This window comes from Phyllopteryx taeniolatus, chromosome 19 (genome assembly GCF_024500385.1).
Source record: "Phyllopteryx taeniolatus isolate TA_2022b chromosome 19, UOR_Ptae_1.2, whole genome shotgun sequence".
In the NCBI taxonomy this organism is placed as follows: Eukaryota; Metazoa; Chordata; class Actinopteri; order Syngnathiformes; family Syngnathidae; genus Phyllopteryx; species Phyllopteryx taeniolatus.
The window spans coordinates 11,344,944-11,368,871 of NC_084520.1; the positions used below are offsets into that span (position 1 = coordinate 11,344,944).

A 23,928-nucleotide genomic window follows, 5' to 3' on the forward strand; every position below is an offset into this window, starting at 1 on the left:
AATGTTTGATGATGTCTCATGCAAAAGTTAGACATTTTTACATTTTTTTTATTGTAGAAATAAGAAACAAAATCAAAAATCCTTACACAATCAATGACTTTACAAATATTTCCTCCCTGTTACAAATAAATTACAAAATTGCAATGTTTATTTATTTTATTTTTTTTGCATAGGCAAAAATATAATGGGTGTATACAATAAATATACACGACTTAATAGGGAGGCAGACCAAAACAAATACTGTAAAAACAAATGTGATCAGATGCACTGTACAGAATGACAAAACACTGAGATTCACATTAGGGTTGTGCAAGCTGCAGTTGCCATTTAGTCTTTTTCCTTGAGCTCTATCGTTGATAACGACCTTTTGGACCTCTTTGACTTCCTGTGTCTGTTGGCGAGAAGGATGGTGGCAACCAACAGGACCAGGCCCAGGCCCAGCAGGACCCACTGGCCCGCAATAGCGGCTGCACTGTCCACGTTCATTCCCAGGAAGTCCACAGTGTTGCTCTCAACCTCAGGCTCACCTGGTGGACCTGCAAGGAACAATAAGTAAGCTTCAGCTGTGGTCTTTGTCAGGAAGGATTTCCGTTCATTTTACACATTTATTGATGATTGATTTTGGTCTATGCACCGCTGGGGTTGCAAAAATACCAGGACATGACCCGTGACAATTAATAGGAATGTTGTGGTGCCTCGAGATGCGACTTGATCACGTGTCTCTCAAAGCATCTTTCACCATTGAATGCCATTGCCATTAATCTGTTCCAGCCCCCCCAACCCTAACCCGACTTGACCACTGGGGGCAGTATAGTACAGTCATTCAGATACAAACGAAGAGTTTCACAACTACTGCAACTGACTCAGTAAGCTGCAGTGATATTAGTTTTTCTTTGCAGCATATAAAGAATACTTACCTGTGAGTATATTGTCTGTCTGCGTGTTGATGCAACATTTGTGTTCAAATATCCGTCGCTTAAAGCGTTATATCATCGCCACACAAATGCTATTCATTAGCCTATCTATGGCTTTTTGCATCATTCGTTAGCATTAAGCTAAGCAGACTCAAGCCAACGCTACCTATGTGGTTGTTTTAGTTTGAGAGTGACCTTCACTTGGAAATGACATTAAAGAGTTTGAAGCCTCTTTTTTTGAGTAATTGGGTACTATCTGCTAAATTGCTTCTTGTTGCGAAGTGAGTTGAGTCACTGCCACCATACGGCGCTCGTATCTCAAATATTTGCTCACAAGTCAAAGCAAAAAAATCCAAATTGCAAATTCATTACATGTTGGTTTGAAACCAAACTTGATAAAATGTTGGAAAAACTATCATGTCATCAGCTTGTAGTTCTGTTTGTTATCGCATCATACACGGGGAGTCCGCTGTCAGGTTTCGGGGTTTGGTAACGTTGGTAACATTTGCAACGCAAGCGCGAGAGACGTTGTGATGTTAATTTCGTTGGACAGCAGAGGGCGATATTGCCAACACGGCGGCCCACCAAAATGAAAGAAAATTGATTAAATAATCTGTTTGATTCTTACTTCACGAACGCAGTAGTAATCAGAATACTGTGTTTAGAATAGTGTGAGCACATACCAGGTATTCTTGCAAAAAAAAAAAAAAAAAAAAGTTGAGTCCCTCTTTAATGTAATGTAATCTCTAACGAGGAGAATTAAAAAAAAAATGCAAATCCTCCACAAGAGGGCATCACAACATTTTGTAGTAAACGTAAGATGCTAAATGAGTAAAAAGTTAGACAACCTACACACAATTGGGGCAAGCATTCTAAATGGCTAATATTTTGAGTACCTTTGCCATGCAAAGTGTGAAAGGCAAGGTAATAATGCATTTGGGTGTGTGTTGACCAAACTCAAACTGTGTGTGTGTGTGTGCGCGTGTGCGCGTGTGTGTGCGCGCGCGCGCGTGCATTTCCAAACAACAGCTGCTGTTGTCGCTCCCTGGCTCTCTCTTTCACTCTCATCAATCTAATCTGTTCAAATCCTTTCAACAGGATCTCATCAGGAAAACAAGCAGCAGTGGAAAGATTTCACTGTAAACTGAAAAAAAGGAGGTCTTCCAGTGAATACTTTTAGTATTTCCTCTTGGAAGGAGATTAACTCGGAGATGTGCCTCCCTTATGTTGTGCTCACTCTTGAACTTCTTTAAACGCAGGAATATGCAAGACTTACTCAAAGGCCTCCAGTCGTAATCTGGCCACCCGCGGATATCCTTGTTCTTGCCGTTCTCTTCCTCCAGCCATTTAGTAAGAGGTTCGAAGTACTCCATAAGAGGCTCAGCGCTCATTTTGGGCTGGCCTGTGATCATGGTCATGGCCTCGGGCCAGGGCTTGCTGAAGCCCAACTTCATCACGTCTCTGCAGACACAGGCAGGGGGTCAAAAGACACGCGAGATAATAGCACTGTAAAGCGACTCTGGTGTCCTCATCAGAATCACTCAGTCGTCACATAAAATGTAACAGCATAACATCTACATGCAATGAATATGAAGTTCAATGGGAAAACCTTTTCTGCGAAATGGCCAAGTCTCAAAGGCACTTTATGGTGATATTGTCTCACACGTGACTTGTTAATTTATGATCTCCACTCATGTTTGTCGTGCGCACTCACCCCAGCAGCTTCCCAGCCTCCTTGGATTTGTAAATGTCACATGTGTGCAGGGGCCCCACATGCTTGGCGGCGTCGCAAAGGGCCTTGTGGAACTGAAACTGGATAATGAAGCTTACAAAATACCTGAGGGGTGATAAATATAATATCTGTGTCATAAATGTGCTTGCTAAACCAACTCATGATGATGACTGCATCTGATTGGGACACGTGAAGAACATTGTCATCTACTGTTCATGTCGCCTTATTTATCTTATCTAATCACAGTGCAGGTGTTTGTACAGTCTCAGTTCATTAGTGATTAATTATCAGATGTGTTGTTTGTTCCCCTGAAACAACAGCACTCACCTCACATAGGGAACGTTGGCGGGGATGTGGAACTTTGCACCTGGGTCGAAGTCCTCCTCGGTGCGGGTGACGGGCGAACACAGGCCCTGGTACTTCATTCTGCATTTAAAAGAACCAATGAATCCATTTATGTTTCTCAGTGGTTCTCAAACTGCGGTCCACTTCCCAATCTCTTAACTCTTGGGTGTTCTCTTTACCTGAGGTTCCACCACTCTTTATTGTACTCAGACGGCGGGATGCGTCCATCAAACACCTTCCACCTCCACTGGTCCATCAGGTAGCCAAAAGGTAGGAAGGCGATTTTATCAAGCGCCATGTTCATCAGGAAGTTGATGTCACTCTCTGAAACGTCAAAAGAAGGAGTTATAACTAGGGATGCACACATACAGAATCGGTACTGGTGAAAATTGTCCATTACTGCACGCACTGATACCAAATCACCAGCCTGACATACAGTATACCTTCCGGGTAGGAGTCATGTCAGCCATGTGTGTGTGTGTGTGTGTGTGCAGATACTCACCGTGATTGTTCTCCACTTTGTCCAGGAGGCCGATGCTCTTCAGATGTTTGGGTGTGGACACAGACAAGGCCAGAACATCGCCGATGGCCTCGTGGAAGCCAGGGTTGGCGCCTTCACGGAACGCCACGGGCTGATCTTTGTACTGCAGGAAGTACTGGATGTGGCCCATCTCGTGGTGGACGGTGATCAAGTCGTCCATGGTCACAACAGTGCACTGTTTGATTCTGCATATTACGTGCGATGCCATTTAGACACATTGCAAAAACATTTTCAAACATAATCTGTTCAACGTAGGAAAAAATGGTGGTGAACCTGAAGTCTTTTCTGTTATAGAAGTCCCATGCGGAGGCGTGACAGACCACTTGGCGGCCGTCGGTGGGCTTCTCCAGCATGGATTTGTCCCAGAACTCTTTTGGCATAGGCAGCAGCCCCAGAGAGGTGAAAAAGTTGTCTGATTCCTGGAACATTCGTTTGGCATTCCAACCCTTGATGGAGGTAAAAAAAAAAAAAATAATAATAATAAAGAAACCATATTAGTGAAGATGTTAAATCTTAATATGTGCTCTAAAATGGAAAGCGTTTTCCATCACATACTTAACTAATATTGTACACATTAATTCCCTCATTACCTCTACCAAGCGCAAAGTTCAGAACTAATGCCTTGAAGGCCATTTGTTTATTACATTTTGGTGCAAACCCACATGAAATGTGACTCCCGGAGTTTATTTTCAGCATTTCAGTCACGATGATCTCACGTCCTAGTACGGTAACGGCCCGGTTGTCTACTCCTAACAATTCCTATCGTTCTCCTTGATTCACAAGGTAGCCTGCGCACACAAGGACAAACGAACCAACACAAGTACAGGGCTACGGATCATTTTTTCCCCCCCTTTTGTTTACAGGTCAACCTTGGCAGAGTACTATTATAGCATTGCTGTTTACATCAAGTCCAAACATAATTCATTTTGTAGACCTATCCTTATGAAGGTATATTTAAACAAAAAGATAAATAGACTGATACCAAATAAAGTTGTCATTTTATGAAAACAGGTGTGTAATTTCCATAAAAAGCCTTAATGTTACATGATCAATGTACTTTAGTAGTACAAGAAATCAGTGAATAAAAATAGGTCAGGAATGTACAAGAATAAAGTCATGTAGTCACATTGCAATGAGAGTGAAGTCATAATTTTACTGGAATAAAGTTGAAATGCAATGGAAAAAGTCAGCATTTTAGGAGAACATAAATCACAATTAGGTTGAGTAATTATGTTCAAAAGTTACATTTTTACAAATACTGTATAGCAAAAGAGAAAAAAATTGGAATTATACGATAATAAATTCATATTACTCGCAACCATAATTTCACAGGAATAATTAGAATTTAAGTACGTAAGTATACCACATTTGAATCATGTGCAACTAATGTACTGTCCATGTCCAAAGTAAGTAATTGTTTTTTCAGTGCACCAACAATAAATGTTTGTGTCTATTCTTGAGTATTTTTAACAAATATTATTATTAGCAGAGGAACATATGATAAAGACTGCGGCTAGAATTTGGATTAACCTGTCATTCACTTCAAATTCAGATTTTATTCTCCTTGTACTCGAATTTCTTTTCTGGAAAACATGTCTTTAATCCTATAACATTACAACTTTTCATGATATCCATTTACTACTGTAATTCATATTATGATTTTGTTTACTGCGTCTTGATTATACCGCTCATCATTTTATTTCCGTGACTAAATCTTAACCTGCTATAAGATTGGATGTAGTGCATTCACCTTTGCCACCATCGCCGGCGTGGCATCAACTTGCGTGGCGTGTGGATAAGGCATGACCAGGTCCATGATGCCAGACCACGTCTGCGCCCACATGTTGCCTGAGGCCACAAAAGACGTGATTTTACTGTGAGAATTCACTTCTGCTCTGTTGTGTTTATTTAACAAGCTAAATTCTTGGAGGACAAGTTTAATTCCTAACCGTGTTGAAGTGTCACACACAATTTTACGCTTGACGCTTTTGAAAGAAAATTAAATCCTTCCCATTTCCAAAGGCATCTGCACCCAGCTGTAGAATATTAGTGGGGTATGCTACCACACAAAAGAAACATTTTGGCTGGAGTGTGTGTGTGTGTGAATTCCAAAGTGAAGTACTGACTGGCTTGTGGTTTTGAGTGATGTTATAAAAGGCTGATCAAATCAAAGAAACATTTCCACAGTGCCAAATATTGAAGGCAGCTGACTATTGGGAACTTTATTCCAAACGTCTGTACTGACTCACCCAGCAAGTGAGCAGGTATGGGTCCCCTGAGGTTGATGCGCTTTGGACCGTACTTTTTGTACAGACCCCTGCGAACGTAGGAGTGCACGTTCAGGTAGAGCGGCTCCAGCTCCTTCCAAAGACTTTCCAGGTCCTCCTCAAAGGTCGGCGTTTCATACAGAGAGCGCCAGAGAGCGCCATTGTCGCTGTGACCTATAAAGAAGAGTAGATTGCTATAACTATCATATCCTGAATATAGTCATGCGCGTAATTTGAGATCCAAAAGATTTTTCGGGTCATACCGTTGAGTCTGGCAGCTTGGTTGGCCAGTTCGACGTATGTCTTGTAGTCTGAGCGAAGTACTTTGCCGGCTGCATCTCGCCAGCCCTTCCAGGCAAATAACAGTTCATCATAATCTCTGGACTCTGCCATGATCTTCTGAAGGTCTGAAACATACATAACGCGGTCACTATGGCTCAAAACTAATAAGTCACAGATGTCACGATGTACTGTATGATTTTTAGTTCTTACCAGGATCCAGTGGGTGGCATTGGCCATTTTCTCTGCAGACCTCTGCCACGCTGTATTTGGTCTCCATGTTGGACAGGATATTGTTGTACTAAAATAGTGAAGATCAACATTTGCTAAGCTAAAGCCTATTTAGCAGTAGCTTTTTGTGAGTGGCGCAAAGAAACTTCCCCACACCTCTTCAAGCTGCGCCTGCGGCAGTGCGGCCCTCTCGATGTCGCTGAGTTTTTTAACGATGCGTTTGACCGCGGGGTCTGTGAAGTCGGCGGTGTCGAACCGCCGTGCCCGCTGGCCGTAGATCAAAGTGTGGGCCGACATGTTCAGGTTCTCCTGAAGCTGGTGAAGAAAAATGACTTTCATTTAGCTGATGGTTGTCAACAGTGTTGCAGTGCTGATGTTGAAGTTCTGACCATTTTCTGCTTGTTGGCTTCATTGATGTCAGTGTTATACGCCCAGGAGGCCTCAGTATAAGCATTCCACACCACTTCAGCTGTACTGTTGTACTCATCCAGAAGATTCTTGGCATCAAGCTCATCTGTATTTTTATCTGCACGGGCAAGGACAACATTAGTTACAATGCAGGATGTAGGAAGGCTACCATTAAGCATTCCTATGTAGTGCGGTGCTGTGATTTACGTTTACGTCTTACCAATATCCTCTGGGTAGCCCTCAGGAATGGGTGGGACCCAGTTGAAGTCAGGCCATCCCAGCACATCATTAACATTTTGTTTATCCAGCCACTTGATAATGGGTTCAAAGTATCGCATTAGTGCGCCTGCATCCATCATGTTAGTGCCTAAAGCCTCTTGGAGCACAACAGGCCAGGGCTTGGAGGAACCTGCCTGAAGAACCTTTCTGGAGAACAAAGACTGTTTATTTAACATCGCCACCTCATCGGAACTTGACCCCACGTAATATAAAACTTACTTTAAAATAGCACCCGCTTTTGCAGAGCGGTAGATGTCGCATGTGTGCAAGGGTCCAATGTGATTAGCTGCCTGACACAGTTTTTCATGGAACTGGAACTGTAGGATGAAACTAACAAAATACCTGTAGAAGACAAAATTGGGACTTCATTCCGTAGAAAAGAATTACATAGATTACAATGTCGGACAATATCAATATTTGTCAAAGCAGAATTTTGTATAGTTATTGTCGTATCGGTTGTCATAGCAATGTGCCCGATTAATTGTCCTGCAAATCTACAAGCATACCGTACTACATATGCAGGATTTTAAAATGTATTGAGTGTATTCAGTGGGGATTTGCCCAACTTAATCCGCCTCTTAATACCACCACACATCACATCAAAATTAGAGAAACAATCACTGCTGAACAAAAACACAATATCATGGCACGTAATTGTGCCACGAACATCAGCCGGAGCAGTTCAGAATCAATATTTATTGAATAACATGACAAAAACATAAAAAAATAAGAAAAAAAATATCCTGCTTATTACATTTATTAATGTGTGCAGATCTCTACAGATGTTTTTTAAACGTCGAACAGTTTTGCTCGAACCAGCCAATCAGGGGACGAAAACATGAGAGAGAGGTTTTGTAGGCAAATTTGAGATGTGATAGGTTAAAGAAAGTCATATTGCTAATATAGTTGAAGTTACTTCCGCCAGCACTACTAATTCTGAAGACACTGGGCACATTAAATTGACATGGCAACACATGGAGGCTGAAATCTGATTGGACAAAAAAATCTAACATCCACATACACAAAATGCTACAAAATAAAAGGATACTGTTTCAAATAAATTATTACAGTTTCATCAAACAAATATTAGTATTTAGGTTGCAAATGTAGGTGAGTGCTTCTGACAGTCTTTCGGCCAGCAGAGAAGACATTTTAACGGCCCACCACTAGTATACTCGCGTCTGCGAACAGGGTGGATGTGCAAACTCAGTGGCTAACCACATGCGCCAACATGCCGCCTGGATCAAAACAAAATTGTCCCCTCAAGGTCAGAATAAAACTTGACATGTTCTTTTGTGGTTAACTAAGTGCAGCTGGTGTCCATGCAGCGAGTTTCCTGCTATTGAAAAAGCTTTCATATTGTTGAAAATCCCATTCCCGCCATCACAGTATACAATAACGCCTTCATTCCCATCTCGAATGCATTGTTCGTGTTAATTCCCATCTTGCCTCGTGCGTATCTTTGAAGGTGTACACAATCGTACCATTCTAAAAAAAAACACAGGCGCCAATTGTGATACTATATATACTGTACTACCTTGCTGGGCTGTGAATGCATGACAGCATGAATGCATGAATCAGACAGCCGAGATGCACGTTGCAGCATATCAATACAAATTTAATTGCCTTCCCTGTGACTATTAAAGAGTATTGTGTTTAAAACAAGATGCTACCTGATGTACGGCGTGTTTCCAGGAATGTGGAATTTTGCGCCGGCATCAAAGTGCTCCTCGGTGCGCTTGGTGGGTGGGCAGATGCCTTGATATTTTGTCCTTAAGAGAAGAAATCAGAAACAGATGGATCGCATGGCTTATGTAACCAAGACAAAAGTCATGGAAAGTTACTCGGTTTATAAAAATTACCTTTCTGCTATGATTTAAATAACAGCAAAACATACAAGAAGTAATCAAGCCCATTTTGACAAAGTAAAGAGGAGATGGTACAGATATATTTCTAATGTACGGAGTAAAAGTAAAAAGTCATGAGAAAAATAAATTCTGCAGTCAATTACGTACTTATACTACTTAACTACTTATACTACTTAAGTACAGTAACAATAACCGAGTTATCAAATTAAATTTGCATTCAACCCACTGTGATAAGTATTCATAGACAGCAATAAACAGTCAGAAGCTAAAGATCCCAAGCTAATGACGCAAACAGAACTATTTTTTTTTTTATGTTAAAATTTAATGCCCATATAACAAAAATAGAACCCGAAATATACGCTGTGATTATGTGAGTGTGTGGTACAGTTTGTCCACGTACTGCAATCAATTTGGAAAAATAACTTTAACACTGATGCTACGACTACTACAACATGAGAGGTGTCCTGGCTGGTCCGACCACGAAAGAAGACCTCAGAAGTAGGTTTTCCGGAGTTGCCGCGGCAATGAAAGAGATGCTATTCTCTTAAATGTATTAATCCTATTTCTCTCTATCAAAGGTTGTAGCTTCATACTCATGACATGGCTTGGAAAGTAAAAGCCAACTTTAAGCTTAAACCTACCTGAGGTACCACCATTCCGAGTTGTATCGCTCTGGGGGGGTGTTGCCCTCAAATACACCCCATCTCCATTGGTCGATAAGGTAGCCAAAAGGAAGGAAGGCTATCTTCCCCAGTGCCATCTTTAACAGGTAGTTGGTGTCGGATTCTGGAGGAACACAATGTGGATGTGTAGTGGAACATATTTCAATTTAGGGCTAGGGGGGGAAAAATCGAATAACTCGGCGAAGTCGACTTCAAAAATAGGTCGACGCAGGGGGAAAAAAAAGAAAGAAAGAAAGAAAAGAAAAAAGTCCTGCGCGGAACCATGTTTGCGCAGCAGGAATCAATGGTTCGCTCGGACCGTTTTGCAGACGGACTTTGCGTTGGGCCACTGATAAACAAAAAGCGACAGAGGAGCGTCTGTAAGTGATTTTTAAGACACTATTCGATGCGTTATGTACATATAACATGGTGTATGAGTGAACTGAATGCTAGTTAGCTTTTTTTTTTAACCTAAAACTAGTGCGCTAATGCTAAGCGCGAATGCTAAGCGTTTAGCAAAGGCTGATTTTGTTGTGTCAAATTGTGTACAGAGTTTATAAAATAGACCCAGTACCAACATATGCAGTTTAAGGATAGAGGTCCAGTCCTCAGAAATGAGAATAAAATACAGGTGGGGGGACGTCAGCGATTACTGGAGTACTTGAGGAAATATCGATAGGATAATCCATTTTAAGGAAATTCAATTGTGACAGCCCTATTTCCATCTCATGAGCCGAATGTCTATCGTGTCTCTTTACCAGCGTCAGACGTCACGGAATCCAGCAGCCCGATTGTCTTCAGGTGTTTCGGCGTGGAGACGGACAGAGACAGTACGTCGCCGATAGCTTCATGAAATCCGGGATTGGCCCCGCGACGGAAGCCTACGGGCTGGTCCTTGTACTGGAGGTAATACTGCACGTGGCCCATCTCGTGGTGGACGGTGAAGAGCTGCTCCATTGTCACTGTGGTGCACTGTTTGATCCTACAGGAGAAGACAGTGACAACGAGATGGAAATATCAGTAGAAATGTTCCTTTTGAAAGAAAAGCCTGCTAACATATGGACTGACAAAAAAAAGGTATTGCGCCCCACGATCTTTCTTTACACTGATTGTGATAAGGTTTGCGTTATTACACGGACCCAAAAAGTTTTTTTTCAAAGTCAAAGCGGGGTTACCGGAAGTCTTTGCGGTTGTAAAAGTCCCAGGCAGACGCGTGACACACCACCTCTCGATCATCGGGTTTCTCCAGCATGGATTCCTCCCAGAATTCTGGAGGCATCTCGGCTAAACCCAGAGATGTGAAGAACTCCTCTGCAACACGGAACATTGTTGTAGCGTTGTAGCCCTGTCAAACGCAAAAACAAACAAACAGAAAAACAGTGCTAATCACAGTTAAATTCATCGATTTTTGGAGTGGTTTGGGTCTTCCCTGTCCACTACGTGGGGCCGTCGGGGACATCATTCTGGATTACCTCGCATACACAATACTGAAGCACCCTCACACACACACACGACTGAAACACATATTTGAGTATATTACATGAGAGCTTTCAGTATAATGTATGAGAGCATTTCGCTATTTTATATGAGTGTTTTCCAGTATGATGACTGAGAGGATTTTAGTTGTGTGGTGAGGTTTTACTTGTGTGTGTGCGAGTGTTTCAGTATTGTGTGAGAGCATTTCTGTACTGTGTATGTGACCAAAATAAATTCAGTCATGCATGTGAGAGCGTTTGACTATTTCACTGTTGTGAGAGACTATTTGAATTGCTTGTGAGAGAGGATTTCTGTAGTGTATGTAAGAACATTGCAGTTGAGGGTATGAGAGCATTTCACTAGTGTGTGTGTGTCTGTGTGTGAAAGGGTTTGAGTATTGAATGTGAGTGGGGGGAAAAATCGGTAGTGCATCTGAGGATGTTTCAGAAGTGTGTGTGAGAGCATTTCAGTTATAGTGTGAGAGGTGTTCCTGAATAATGTCCCCTAATATTGCACTCTCCCCCCCTCACTCACTTGTTTGACCATTTCTTCAGTCACGTCCATGTTGGGTTTGTCAGGAAACGGTATCATCAAGCCGTAGATATTGTTCCAGGTCTGGGCCCACATGTTTCCTGAGGGTGAGGAAGAAAACACACTTAAGCAACAATCCAACCTTGTTATGGGATAGCGGGCTCGCAGGCTCCATAGGAAATGCCTGCTTGAAGCGTGAACATCCAGTGTCATGAGATAAGCTGACAAAGTGACGCAGGAGTGCGTTGGTTATTGTTTCCAAGCAGATCGCCAGAAACGTGTAAAAAAAAATACAAAATAATCGTACCCAGCAGGTGAGCGGGGATCGGTCCTCTGAGGTTGATGTACTTGGGGCCGTACTGGTTGTACAGTTGTCGGCGCACGAAGGCGTGCAGGCGCTGATAGAGAGGTTCGATCGTTTGGTACAGTTGCTCGATGACCTCCTGGAAGTTGTCTGTCTCGTACCAAGAGCGCCAATAATCCCCTGTGTCTTTAAATCCTACAAAACAAAAGCAGCAAATATTTCGATTTTCAGATATTTAACCATCCTTCAATCTATTTTCTTATCAGGGTCACGGGTGAGAGCCTATCCCAGCTGATTTTGGCTAAGAGGCAGGATCCTGGACTGATCAGTAAATGAATTAATCAATTTTACTATATAATATAAATATACTATCATACAAAAGTTTGGAGTAACCCAGACAATTTCATGTTTTTCATGAAAACACATCGTTGTAGCTATACACTCCCTTTCAAAAGTATGGGGAGCATTTAGAAGTGTCTGTATTTTTGAAAAACAAAAGAATTACTCATATGCCACATTCACGTCTAGACTTTATTTCTGATCAATTTAATTTAATCTTCGTGAGAGAAAAACTGCTTTTCTTTAAAAAAGGTAGGTCATTGTGACATTTGAACGGCAGTATGTATATATATATATATATATATATATATATATATATATGTATAATTAACAAAAGTAACTATTATTAATATCAACATAGTGTTACTAATACTGTACAATATAATATTTTTATTATATAAATATTAATAATATTTAATAAAATTAAGCATACAGTGTATTATACTTATTATATGTTGTATATAATGGACCCTAGTTATGCGGGAGAGGAACCAAGCCTGAGAGTAAATTGCGAAAACCCATAAATAATAATTGACACTCGCTTATAATTGCCATGAGAAAAAATGCAAATAAGTGCAAAAAAAAAAGTGAAATAGCCCGCGGGGCCTTGCTTGAAAAATAAAAGAAAATCAGCAGATGTTGAAACGTGGATATGCGGGGGTCCACTTACACCGTCTCACGGGTGAGCTGGAGCCTACCCAGCTGAATTCAGGTGAGAGGCGCCGTACACCCTGGACTAGTTGCCAGTCAATGGCTGTTTTTATATTTACAAATGTTTTATTAAAACAACTTTTCTCATTCGTTTAGTGAGGCACCTCAAGTCTTATTCAAAAAGTTAAACGCATGCTTTCTTTGTGGTAAGCACATCTGCCTCACAATTCTAAGGTTTTGGGTTTCCGTGTGAATATTTTCCCCCCACAATCCATAAAACATGCATGTTAGGTTCAATAAAGACTCAAATATCCATAGATGTAAATGTTAGTGAATGGTTGTATGTATTTATGTGCCCTGTGATTGGCTGGTGACCAGCCCATGGTGTACCCCGCCTCTCGGCCAAAGTCCGCTGGGCTCCAGGTCACTCACGACCCTAATGAGGACAAGCGCCGTAGAAAATCCATGGATGCCTTGTCTTATATTGGCTTACAACATGTAGTCTTTAAAACAATGAGCATTGTTGTATTTGAGTGTGAATGTCTTACCATCAGCTCGAGAGGCTTCGTTGCTGAGCTCCACAAACCTTGGGTAGTGCCCCTTGAGGGGGACACCCGACTCATTGTGCCAGCCCTCCCAAGCGTACAGCAGCTTCTTGTAGCTCCTTGAGGTCGCCATAATGTGCGTTAGATCTGCAAAAGACCACACACAAACAATTATCTTTTTCTCCAAAAGCAATGTATGAGGATGTAATAAGAGGAAAGACCAAAAGCGGACTCATGATACAGCAGTGAAATTTTGAAAAGCTGGGCTGTTAAACTTGTTTTCATCACAGGGCAACTTTGTAGTTATGGTTGTTCTCCTTTATAATGATAAAAGTACTGTACTGTAAATGTGTTATCGCTAGGGGTGTAATGATACGTCAAAAAGTGGTTCGGTATTTACCAGCCTGCTGTTTGAACAGTGAACAGGTTTTCTGAGTAATGAATGCCAATAATGCAAAACTGTGATCAAGGCAAACACAATTTCATAAGTCATTTCAATTAGACTGATGCCTGTAAAATTGAAACTTTTTGCAAAAGAATTCACTTCTGTGAGGATGAGTCCTTGCTGTGGTAATAGTTTAAAAAAAAAAAATGAAATTAAGTGTTCGTCAACAGTTTCACTGCAATATAGTGGGTTGATGGAATCTTTTTGTTCACCCATTGACATAAAATGAATCTGTGTAATTTGTATGTTTGAATAATTATGTTTATGTACATATGTGGCGGCACGGTGGCCGACTGGTTAGAGCGTCAGCCTCACAGTTCTGAGGACCCGGGTTCAATCCCCGGCCCCGCCTGTGTGGAGTTTGCATGTTCTCCCCGTGCCTGCGTGGGTTTTCTCCGGGCACTCCGGTTTCCTCCCACATCCCAAAAACATGCATTAATTGGAGACTCTAAATTGCCCATAGGCATAACTGTGAGCATGAATGGCTGTTTGTTTCTATGTGCCCTGCGATTGGCTGGCAACCAGTTCAGGGTGTACCCCGCCTCCTGCCCGATGACAGCTGGGATAGGCTCCAGCACGCCCGCGACCCTAGTGAGGAGAAGCGGCTCAGAAAATGGATGGATGGATGGATGTACATATGTTAGCATAATGACTCAAATCATGCTTCCCTCTTCAAATGAATGACTATGCCATTAAGCCGTTCCAGTCTCCCCAAAAGGAAATAGCACAAATTTGTGTGACAATATCCATTAGAATGCAAAGAATTCAACCGCATTTTCCACCTTTTTCTCTCTCTCTTTTTTTTTTTTTGCCTCAATTAAGCGTCCATTGTGCTGCTCCTTCTGGTGTGCGTCTTGGCCGCTTGGGGGCAAGATAATACAGGCATAGAAACACACGAGGAATTGTTTTAAATAGAAAATGGAGTTAAAGTAAATATTGCAATGCTATATTTTTCATTTCCGAATACCTATGACTCAAACTTTTGTGCCTTTATATACAATCAGTGTGATCAGTTGTAACAACAAGGATAAATTATTTGGCGTAAATCAATAATATTTTCCATAAAAAATGTAATCGGGAAAAAAAAGTGCAATTTGGATTGTTTCCCACATTGTGCTTGGGAATCACTGGACTATGTTGCAAACAAAACACAGGGCCATTGTTCCCAACACACTCCATAGTTAAAATGTATTAGCCTGCTGTTGTTCCAGGCTTTTACTCAACACTCACAATCACCTCCATAACACTTCCTCCGTGAAGTAACTTTGCACATCCTGTTACTTTTACAAGGTTTTGCTCCGTAAACCTCCCCTTTACAACCTTCTTTCCGCAATCATTCGGATTTTACTCACCGGGTTCCAGGCTCCAGGAGACGTTAGGCTGCGGATGCACTTTAGCGGTTGAATAAATACTGTCCATGGTGCTGAGAATGGTGTTATACTGCACACACACAGGAAATTAGAGGTCATTCTTTTAGCAGTGACAGGAGAGATGAATCGAGACCATTCCAGACAAACCTCTTCTCTTTGTTTGGAAGGCAGGTTGGCAGATCCGAGGACCATGACTTTGCTCATCAGTTTCTTATCTTTGGGGTCAAGAGTGTCAAGCAACTCCCGAGTGAACACCAGCTTGGCCTTGTCCCCCCAGGCCTCAGTGAAGGCCTGCTCCTCCAAGGATGCGCTCACCTAAACATACCGGGAGGGACAGATGCAGTATAATATAAAGTACAGAAGGGGTTTGAAAAGACCTTTCTGTCCCACTACAATTTTTTTTTACTGGCCCGCAGCATATTTTAATAAAGAAATCAAACAGCTCGCACATCAAAAGCCCACATAACAGAGACACGAAAGCCAAAGTCAACCGTAATTAAACATGGCGATTCTCACACTCCATGATGACAGAAATTTTAGGCTCTGATCTGACCAAATGAAGCTCCTTTCCTCACTTGGTTAGCGCCAAGATCCCCCAAGATGGCATCAAAGCAATATTTATATATTAGACCTGGCTTTGGCCTGAGTACAAAAACAGCAACTAGGTGAATTTTTCTGAAAATAACGGAAAATTGGTTCCCCCTGAAAAATCCATGACAAGACCTGCGAATATGCAGTGATTGACTTACTCAGCAATATTGCAGATTTTTTGGGAAAGTATCTGTCTGACTGTCGCGAAAAAACCATGGTTTATAGACATGGTTTTTATATTTTTACAGTATAAGCACTTACTGTCATGCTCTCGCATATGGGAAAGGAGAGCCACAGTTTATTGAATGCTGGGAGAACAGTAAAACACAAACAAAATGAGCACATTCACGTAGGAGCTGCTGTCAACCACTGCTCACATCCAGACACTCACACGCAGACTTGCCTACTTCACACGGAACCCCATCAAGCCCCGCCTCTTAAAGGCACATACCTAACACACAGACAGCACAGTATTTTCGATTCATATTATGCTTGCATTTTTTTTTTACGTGTTCAAATACGTTAAAATGTGTTTAAACGTGTGTTGTAATAAGTTTAAATGTGTTTAATGCATATGGGAGGGATAAGAGTATTTATTATTATTATTCACTATTTTGGGTGTTTTTAAATGGATTACATCTACTGAATAGTGGGTTGGTCTGGAATGTATCCCCCGCAAGGATTTTTCCGAACAAACTGAGCCGATACCCCATGTTCCGATATAATATGACCTGATCACCCTAACACTAATCGCTTTGAATTTATTACAAAATAGTAACATATTTTCATAGCAGAACATAACATTTTCAGTTCTGCTTGTCCAGAATGTTTGTGGGCTGGATTGGTGTTGCACAAGGAGCTTGCGCAGGTGCAATGCTTCAATTCCCTCCTTAATTCTCACAAGACCATTACGCTGTACGTTCCGATGCTGTATTTACGGGGTTTTTTTTTGTGTGCCAAAGAAATGTTTCGCTATGTTGCAACCCCTCATGTTTTGCTCAAGGTCAAATGTGACAAACATTGGCTGGGCCGGTCACAAATGGGAAAATATTTGCACACACACTGTGATTAAGCTGGACTGTAGCTTCTTTCCAGCCAGCTCTGTTGCGAGCACTCTTATCTGTGGTTTTCTCAGCAGACGGCTGGAGGAAAAAGCAGTGACGCCAAGATGAAGCCTTAACTCCAACCTTTGTGCGCTTCCCCTCCATTTTTTTCTTTTTTTCTTAATCACCTTTGTTCAGCTGGCCTCTATCCAGCCATACAAGCACATTGTCTTTCGAGGTAGGACAGTAAAGATTAAGGAAGCAGGTTTTGCCGATTTGTATTTCTTTAACCACAATATACTGCAAAGGGTCATACACTAAATGATAATTGAATTGAATGGAAATGACATTAATCTGTTCTAGGCTCCCTAAAAAAAAAACAAAAAAAAAACATCGAGACAGTCAGTGCTAAGCTGCAGCAATATTATTTGTTCTTTGCAGAGGATAAATAATATACTGTATGCCTTTGAGTATTGTTATATTGTCTGTCTACATGTGTTGCGCCACTGTTTGCTTAAAAGATTATAACACCGTGGCTCCGATGCTATTTGTTAGCCCGTCTAGCTAAACGTACTTCACTAAAACAAAGCTATGTGGTCGTTTTAAAGGTACCATATTTTGGCTATTTAGGCCTCTATAGAGTGAAATGCAGCCCTATGGGGGGCACAAGTCAGTGCAAACTGTAGGCCGGTCCCAAGCCCGGATAAATGCAGAGGGTTGCGTCAGGAAGGGCATCCGGCTTAAAACCTTGCCAAACAAATATGAGCGTTCATCCAAAGAATTCCATACCGGATCGGTCGTGGCCCGGGTTAACAACGTCCGCCACCGGCGCCGTCATCCTGCAGGGCGCTGTTGGAAATTCAGCTACTGTGGGTCGAAGTCGAAGTCAAAGAAGAAGAAGAAGAAGAGGTGGAAAGCGGGTTCTTCGGCAGAAAGAGAAGAGGAAAACACAGAGCCTAGAACTGAATGTGGGGACTTTGAATGTTGGGACTATGACAGGAAAATCTCGGGAGTTGGTTGACATGATGATTAGGAGAAAGGTTGATATATTGTGTGTCCAGGAGACCAGGTGGAAAGGCAGTAAGGCTAGAAGTTTAGGGGCAGGGTTTAAATTATTTTACCATGGTGTAGATGGGAAGAGAAATGGAGTTGGGGTTATTTTAAAAGAAGAGTTGGCTAAGAATGTCTTGGAGGTGAAAAGAGTATCAGATCGAGTGATGAGGCTGAAATTTGAAATTGAGGGTGTTATGTGTAATGTGATTAGTGGCTATGCCCCACAGGTAGGATGTGACCTAGAGGTGAAAGAGAAATTCTGGAAGGAGCTATATGATGTAGTTCTGAGCATCCCAGACAGAGAGAGAGTCGTAATTGGTGCAGATTGTAATGGACATGTTGGTGAAGGTAATAAGGGTGATGAAGAAGTGATGGGTAAGTACGGTATCCAGGAAAGGAACTTGGAGGGACAGATGGTGGTAGACTTTGCAACAAGGATGCAAATGGCTGTAGTGAACACTTTTTTCCAGAAGAGGCACGAACATAGGGTGACCTACAAGAGCGGAGGTAGAAGCACACAGGTGGATTACATCTTGTGCAGACGATGTAATCTGAAGGAGGTTACCAACTGTAAGGTAGTGGTAGGGGAGAGTGTGGCTAGACAGCATAGGATGGTGGTGTGTAAGATGACTCTGGTGGTGGGGAGGAAAATTAGGAAGACAAAGGCAGAGAAGAGAACCATGTGGTGGAAGCTGAGACAGGACGAGTGTTGTGCAGCTTTTCGGGAAAAGGTGATACAGGCTCTCGGTGGACGGGAAGAGCTTCCAGAAGACTGGACCACTGCAGCCAAGGTGATCAGAGAAGCAGGCAGAAGAGTACTTGGTGTATCTTCTGGCAGGAAAGGAAAGAAGGAGACTTGGTGGTGGAACCTCACAGTACAGGAAATCATACAAGGAAAACGGTTAGCTAAGAAGAAGTGGGACACTGAGAGGACCGAGGAGAGGCGAAAGGAATACATTGAGATGCGACACAGGGCAAAGGTAGAGGTGGCAAAGGCAAAACAAGAGGCATATGATGACATGTATGGCAGGTTGGACACTAAAGAAGGAGAAAAGGATCTATACAGGCTGGCCAGACAGAGGGATAGAGATGGGAAGGATGTGCAGCAGGTTAGGGTGATTAAGGATAGAGATGGAAATATGTTGACTGGTGCCAGCAGTGTGCTAGGTAGATGGAAAGAATACTTCGAGGAGTTGATGAATGAGGAAAATGATAGAGAAGGGAGAGTAGAAGAGGCAAGTGTGGTGGACCAGGAAGTGGCAATGATTAGTAAGGGGGAAGTTAGAAAGGCATTAAAGAGAATGAAAAATGGAAAGGCAGTTGGTCCTGATGACATTCCTGTGGAGGTATGGAAGCATCTAGGAGAGGTGGCTGTGGAGTTTTTGACCAGCTTGTTCAATAGAATTCTAGTGCGTGAGAAGATGCCTGAGGAATGGAGGAAAAGTGTACTGGTGCCCATTTTTAAGAACAAAGGTGATGTGCAGAGCTGTGGCAACTATAGAGGAATAAAGTTGATGAGCCACACAATGAAGTTATGGGAAAGAGTAGTGGAGGCTAGACTCAGGACAGAAGTGAGTATTTGCGAGCAACAGTATGGTTTCATGCCTAGAAAGAGTACCACAGATGCATTATTTGCCTTGAGGATGTTGATGGAAAAGTACAGAGAAGGTCAGAAGGAGCTACATTGTGTCTTTGTAGATCTAGAGAAAGCCTATGACAGAGTACCCAGAGAGGAACTGTGGTACTGCATGCGGAAGTCTGGAGTGGCAGAGAAGTATGTTAGAATAATACAGGACATGTACGAGGGCAGCAGAACAGCGGTGACGGTGTGCTGTCGGGGTGACAGAAGAATTTAAGGTGGACGTGGGACTGCATCAGGGATCAGCCCTGAGCCCCTTCCTTTTTGCAGTGGTGATGGATAGGCTGACAGATGAGGTTAGACTGGAATCCCCGTGGACCATGATGTTTGCAGATGACATTGTGATCTGCAGTGAAAGCAGGGAGCAGCTGGAGGAACAGTTAGAAAGATGGAGGCATGCACTGGAAAGAAGAGGAATGAAGATTAGCCGAAGTAAAACAGAATATATGTGCATGAATGAGAGGGGTGGTGGGGGAAGAATGAGGCTACAGGGAGAAGAGATGTCAAGGGTAGAGGAAATACTTGGGGTCAACCGTCCAGAGCAATGGTGAGTGTGGTCAGGAAGTGAAGAAACGGGTCCAAGCAGGTTGGAACGGGTGGAGGAAGGTGTCAGGTGTGTTATGTGACAGAAGAGTCTCTGCTAGGATGAAGGGCAAAGTTTATCAAACAGTGGTGAGGCCAGCCATGATGTATGGATTAGAGACAGTGGCACTGAAGAGAAAACAGGAAGCAGAGCTGGAGGTGGCGGAAATGAAGATGTTGAGGTTCGCTCTCGGAGTGACCAGGTTGGATAAAATTAGAATTGAGCTCATCAGAGGGACAGCCAAGGTTCGATGTTTTGGAGACAAAGTTAGAGAGAGCAGACTTCAATGGTTTGGACACGTCCAGAGGAGAGAGAGTGAGTATATTGGTAGAAGGATGATGAGGATGGAGCTGCCAGGCAAGAGAGCTAGAGGAAGACCAAAGAGAAAGTTGATGGATGTCGTGAGGGAAGACATGTTGGCAGTTGCTGTTCGAGAGGAGGATGCAGGAGATAGGCTCTCATGGAAAAGGATGACGCGCTGTGGCGACCCCTAAGGGGACAAGCCGAAAGGAAAAGAAGAAGGCCTCTATAGAGTGACTCGCTAACATGGACTTAGTATAAAAGTGTCAATTTCATTTTAATAACACCTTGGTTTTGTCATACGAGTGTCCAGAAAAGGCCCCTTTGACAGCTACTTCTGTTTGACCCAGTTTTGTATCCATTTGTCCATATTTGGCTAAGACCGCCCCCTTTCCTCTGATTGGTTGGTTCCCTGTAGAAGACCCACTTGTGAGAGCACACGTTTGTTATGTTGACACCGCTGGCTCGGGGCGGAGAGGTAGGCGGTTATCTTCGCTAGTGACGTAGATAAGCTCGAGAAATTCAAATGACCTGATTTCAGGCGTTTCGGCAGAAAACTGGTACTGAGGAATGTGTGGACAATTTTAGCTCATATTTCACATGTTTACTGAGGCACCATAGAGCCATAAAACATCCCAAATACTAGAAAAAAGTTGGTTTGGTAAACTATGGGACCTTTAAATACATAATGTGGAGGTAATTGTCTTTGTTTTTATGTTTTGTGTGAAAAGTAAACTTCAACTGGGAGTTGCAAAGAATAACTCTTAAGCCTCTTTTTTTTAAGAATTGTTCACTATCTGCCAAACTGCTGCATGCTGTGAAGTGAGTTGAGTTGAGTCACTCGTATCTTAAGGCACCACCGTATAATAATATATTAATAATTAGGGTTACACTTAGGCGGCACGGTAGCTGACTGGTTAGAGCGTCTACCTCACAGTTCTGAGGATTGGGGTTTAATCCCTGGCCCCGCCTGTGTGGAGTTTGCATGTTCTCCCCGTGCCTGCGTGGGTTTTCTCCGGGTACTCCGGTTTCCTCCCACATCCCAAAAACATGCATGGTAGGTTAATTGAAGACTCTTAAAATTGCCCGTAGGTGTGAATGTGAGTGCGAATGGTTGTTTGTTTATATGTGCCCTGCGATTGGCTGGCAACCAGGTCAGGGTGTACCCCGCCTCCTGCCCGATGATAGCTGGGATAGGCTCCAGCACTCCCGCGACCCTTGTGAGGAGCAGCGGCTCAGAAAATGGATGGATGGATGGGTTACACTTTAGAGTTGTGGTGGACTGCACTGGAGCATACTGAGAGTTGTTTCTAATATTTTGACTTTTTCAAAATAAGGAACCTATGTACTACTGTATCTTATAATGCAGTGTGTAGTATATTGAATTTTTAAATTAATAATTGTCTTAAAGGCAGAATACAGCACTTGTAATGACTCTCATTACATTCTTGAGGCGTACCTAACGAAGTGGCTGGTGCGTTTATGTTGTAATCAGTCAACTATTTAGTCAACTAAGCTTCACACCCATTTGGAGTTTGTGTCTCGCCGGTATTTTAGATAAATGAACGCAATTACCTTAGATTATTACCCCTCCATTGTTGGGTTTTTGTTTCCAGACCACCCCAGCAATCACATTTACAGCTCTTAAATTAATTTTGTCTTTAAACATACTTTTAAAACACTACAAACATATTTAAACATAGAACACATACATTGAGAGAGACCAAGAGTAATGGATAACAAAAAAATATTGTACACAGTATCAAAACAAATCGAGTAATAACTGTAATAAGATTTACAAAAGAAAATCTGCGCTATAGAGGGACCGCGAAGCGTGAACCGTAAGGTTGTTGTTGTTGATTTTTGCCACAGGAAAATACTCCATAAAACCTACCGTATAATCTCTGTGGAAAAGCACCCAATGCAAAGATGTAAACGGCCAATCAACTAACGCTATTACAATAATCTTTGTAGGTCCATTGTACTGCAGTTCTATTTTTGAGCCCTGAAGCCCTTCATTGATGTCCACTGTCATCTATTTGTTTCCTGTTAATGGCTTTTATTCAGATGCCAAGCGGAACCTCATTTGCCCTGAAACCAAATCCTTCAAATCTCCGATGCTGCAGCCGCGACACTCTTTCATTGATGAGTCTCCATGTTTGTAATCTACATAACTGCAGTTTATTGCAGTTTCCAAATGGGCCCTGTATCCCACTTTATGATCCATTCTACTTTCCAGTTCATGGAGAAGAGCTGGACACATTCTGCCGCCTGACCCTGTTGCCTCGGGCACAGCGGGGGCCTGCATCTCCACCTGTTCTCCAATCCTGGATGTTATAGAGAATTCCTGTTGTGACAGCTGTACAAGCACGGACATCACAATAAAAGCCTCAGAGTAAGTCCTTATTATTATTATTATTATTACTATTATAATTTTTCATTTGACCATTCAAATCTTTCTTGGCAACTCTTTGGTTTCATTGGTGCGTGCCTCTGCTCCTGAACGGAAATCTTCCTTGGACACTATGTGAGGGCAAATCACTGGATTCTATCTTTGATGTCATGACTTGCCTTTAAAAAGCTGCTGCAGCAAAAACGAACCATCTGTTAATAACTGTAAAAGCTTGTTGCGGCACACGTATTCCTTCATGTGCGTCCAAGCTGGCTTGGCTGCATATAATTCTCATAATTGAGCCGTGGTCAGTTTGCATGCACTGGAGTGTACAATATTGGCAGTCAAACACTACAACTGGTGATTGGATATTCTTACCTGAAGTTGAGAGTTGTACTCTGTCAAGTTGGTGTTGTAGTTCCAGCTGGCCAACACGCTGAAGAATAAAACCTCTTCGGCGGTGCTGTTGTAGTCGGCGAGGAACTTCAGCGCGTCAGCCGGCGTGTTGGAATATTCCCCTGGCTGCCAGCTCGCTGGCAGAGCTTCACAGCGCTGCACCACTTGCAGCACAATCACAACCGACCACACAAACGTGTCCATGTCGGCTGCCCAGCGGCACAAGTGTAAATAGGAGGGGGGGAAAAGTTGGGAGGAAAATGTGAAAATTGAAGAGAACACCTTCCACTTGTGGCCTCAGGCTCCTCTGCCAGGACTGGTCACCAAGCTCAGCAAGTGTCTTTTAAAGTAGCGGCATGAGCCAGCCCACACGCCTCTGCAGCCTGCACTTGCACCCGTTTACAACACTCAACGTAATCCCCACCCTCAACACACTGCACACCGACGCCTTGCTTGTCTGTCTCTCTTCCAGCCGGGCAGCATCAGCATCTGGAGTCCAATCCGAGCGGCTAGAGATACCACGGGCTACGGGGAGATAAGATGAGCGGAGAAGAGACTTTTCAGCGCCTCCCTGATGGCCGCGAGAAGGGACTCGACATACTTTGCTCTATGGTGCCTCTCGCAGCACAAACACACACACAAACACACTGCTCACAGAGGGAAGAAGAGGAGGGGGAGAAAGGGGAGCATAGACATGGAAGGGGGCGAGGGGATAGAGAGCAGAGGCTTGGCGTAATTAGAAAA

The 23,928-nt window shown here is 42.7% G+C and overlaps 1 protein-coding gene across 1 annotated transcript; it reads right to left on the minus strand.

The window, feature by feature from the left end:
* Window positions 1-27: 27 nt before the first annotated feature.
* On the minus strand, window positions 28-23,618 carry ace (angiotensin I converting enzyme (peptidyl-dipeptidase A) 1). Its single transcript, XM_061755313.1, has 25 exons — window positions 23,167-23,618; window positions 15,335-15,502; window positions 15,170-15,257; window positions 13,376-13,519; window positions 11,841-12,032; window positions 11,537-11,634; window positions 10,702-10,871; window positions 10,285-10,508; window positions 9,506-9,650; window positions 8,670-8,768; window positions 7,216-7,338; window positions 6,938-7,143; window positions 6,699-6,835; window positions 6,466-6,624; window positions 6,292-6,379; window positions 6,063-6,206; window positions 5,782-5,973; window positions 5,283-5,380; window positions 3,806-3,978; window positions 3,494-3,717; window positions 3,171-3,315; window positions 2,974-3,072; window positions 2,629-2,751; window positions 2,191-2,375; window positions 28-536 (listed from the first exon to the last, which is right to left on the minus strand). Exons 1-25 carry the CDS (start codon window positions 23,386-23,388, stop codon window positions 328-330), a joined length of 3,855 nt encoding a protein of 1,284 aa, XP_061611297.1. The 5' UTR covers window positions 23,389-23,618; the 3' UTR covers window positions 28-327.
* Between the last annotated feature and the right edge of the window lie 310 nt (window positions 23,619-23,928).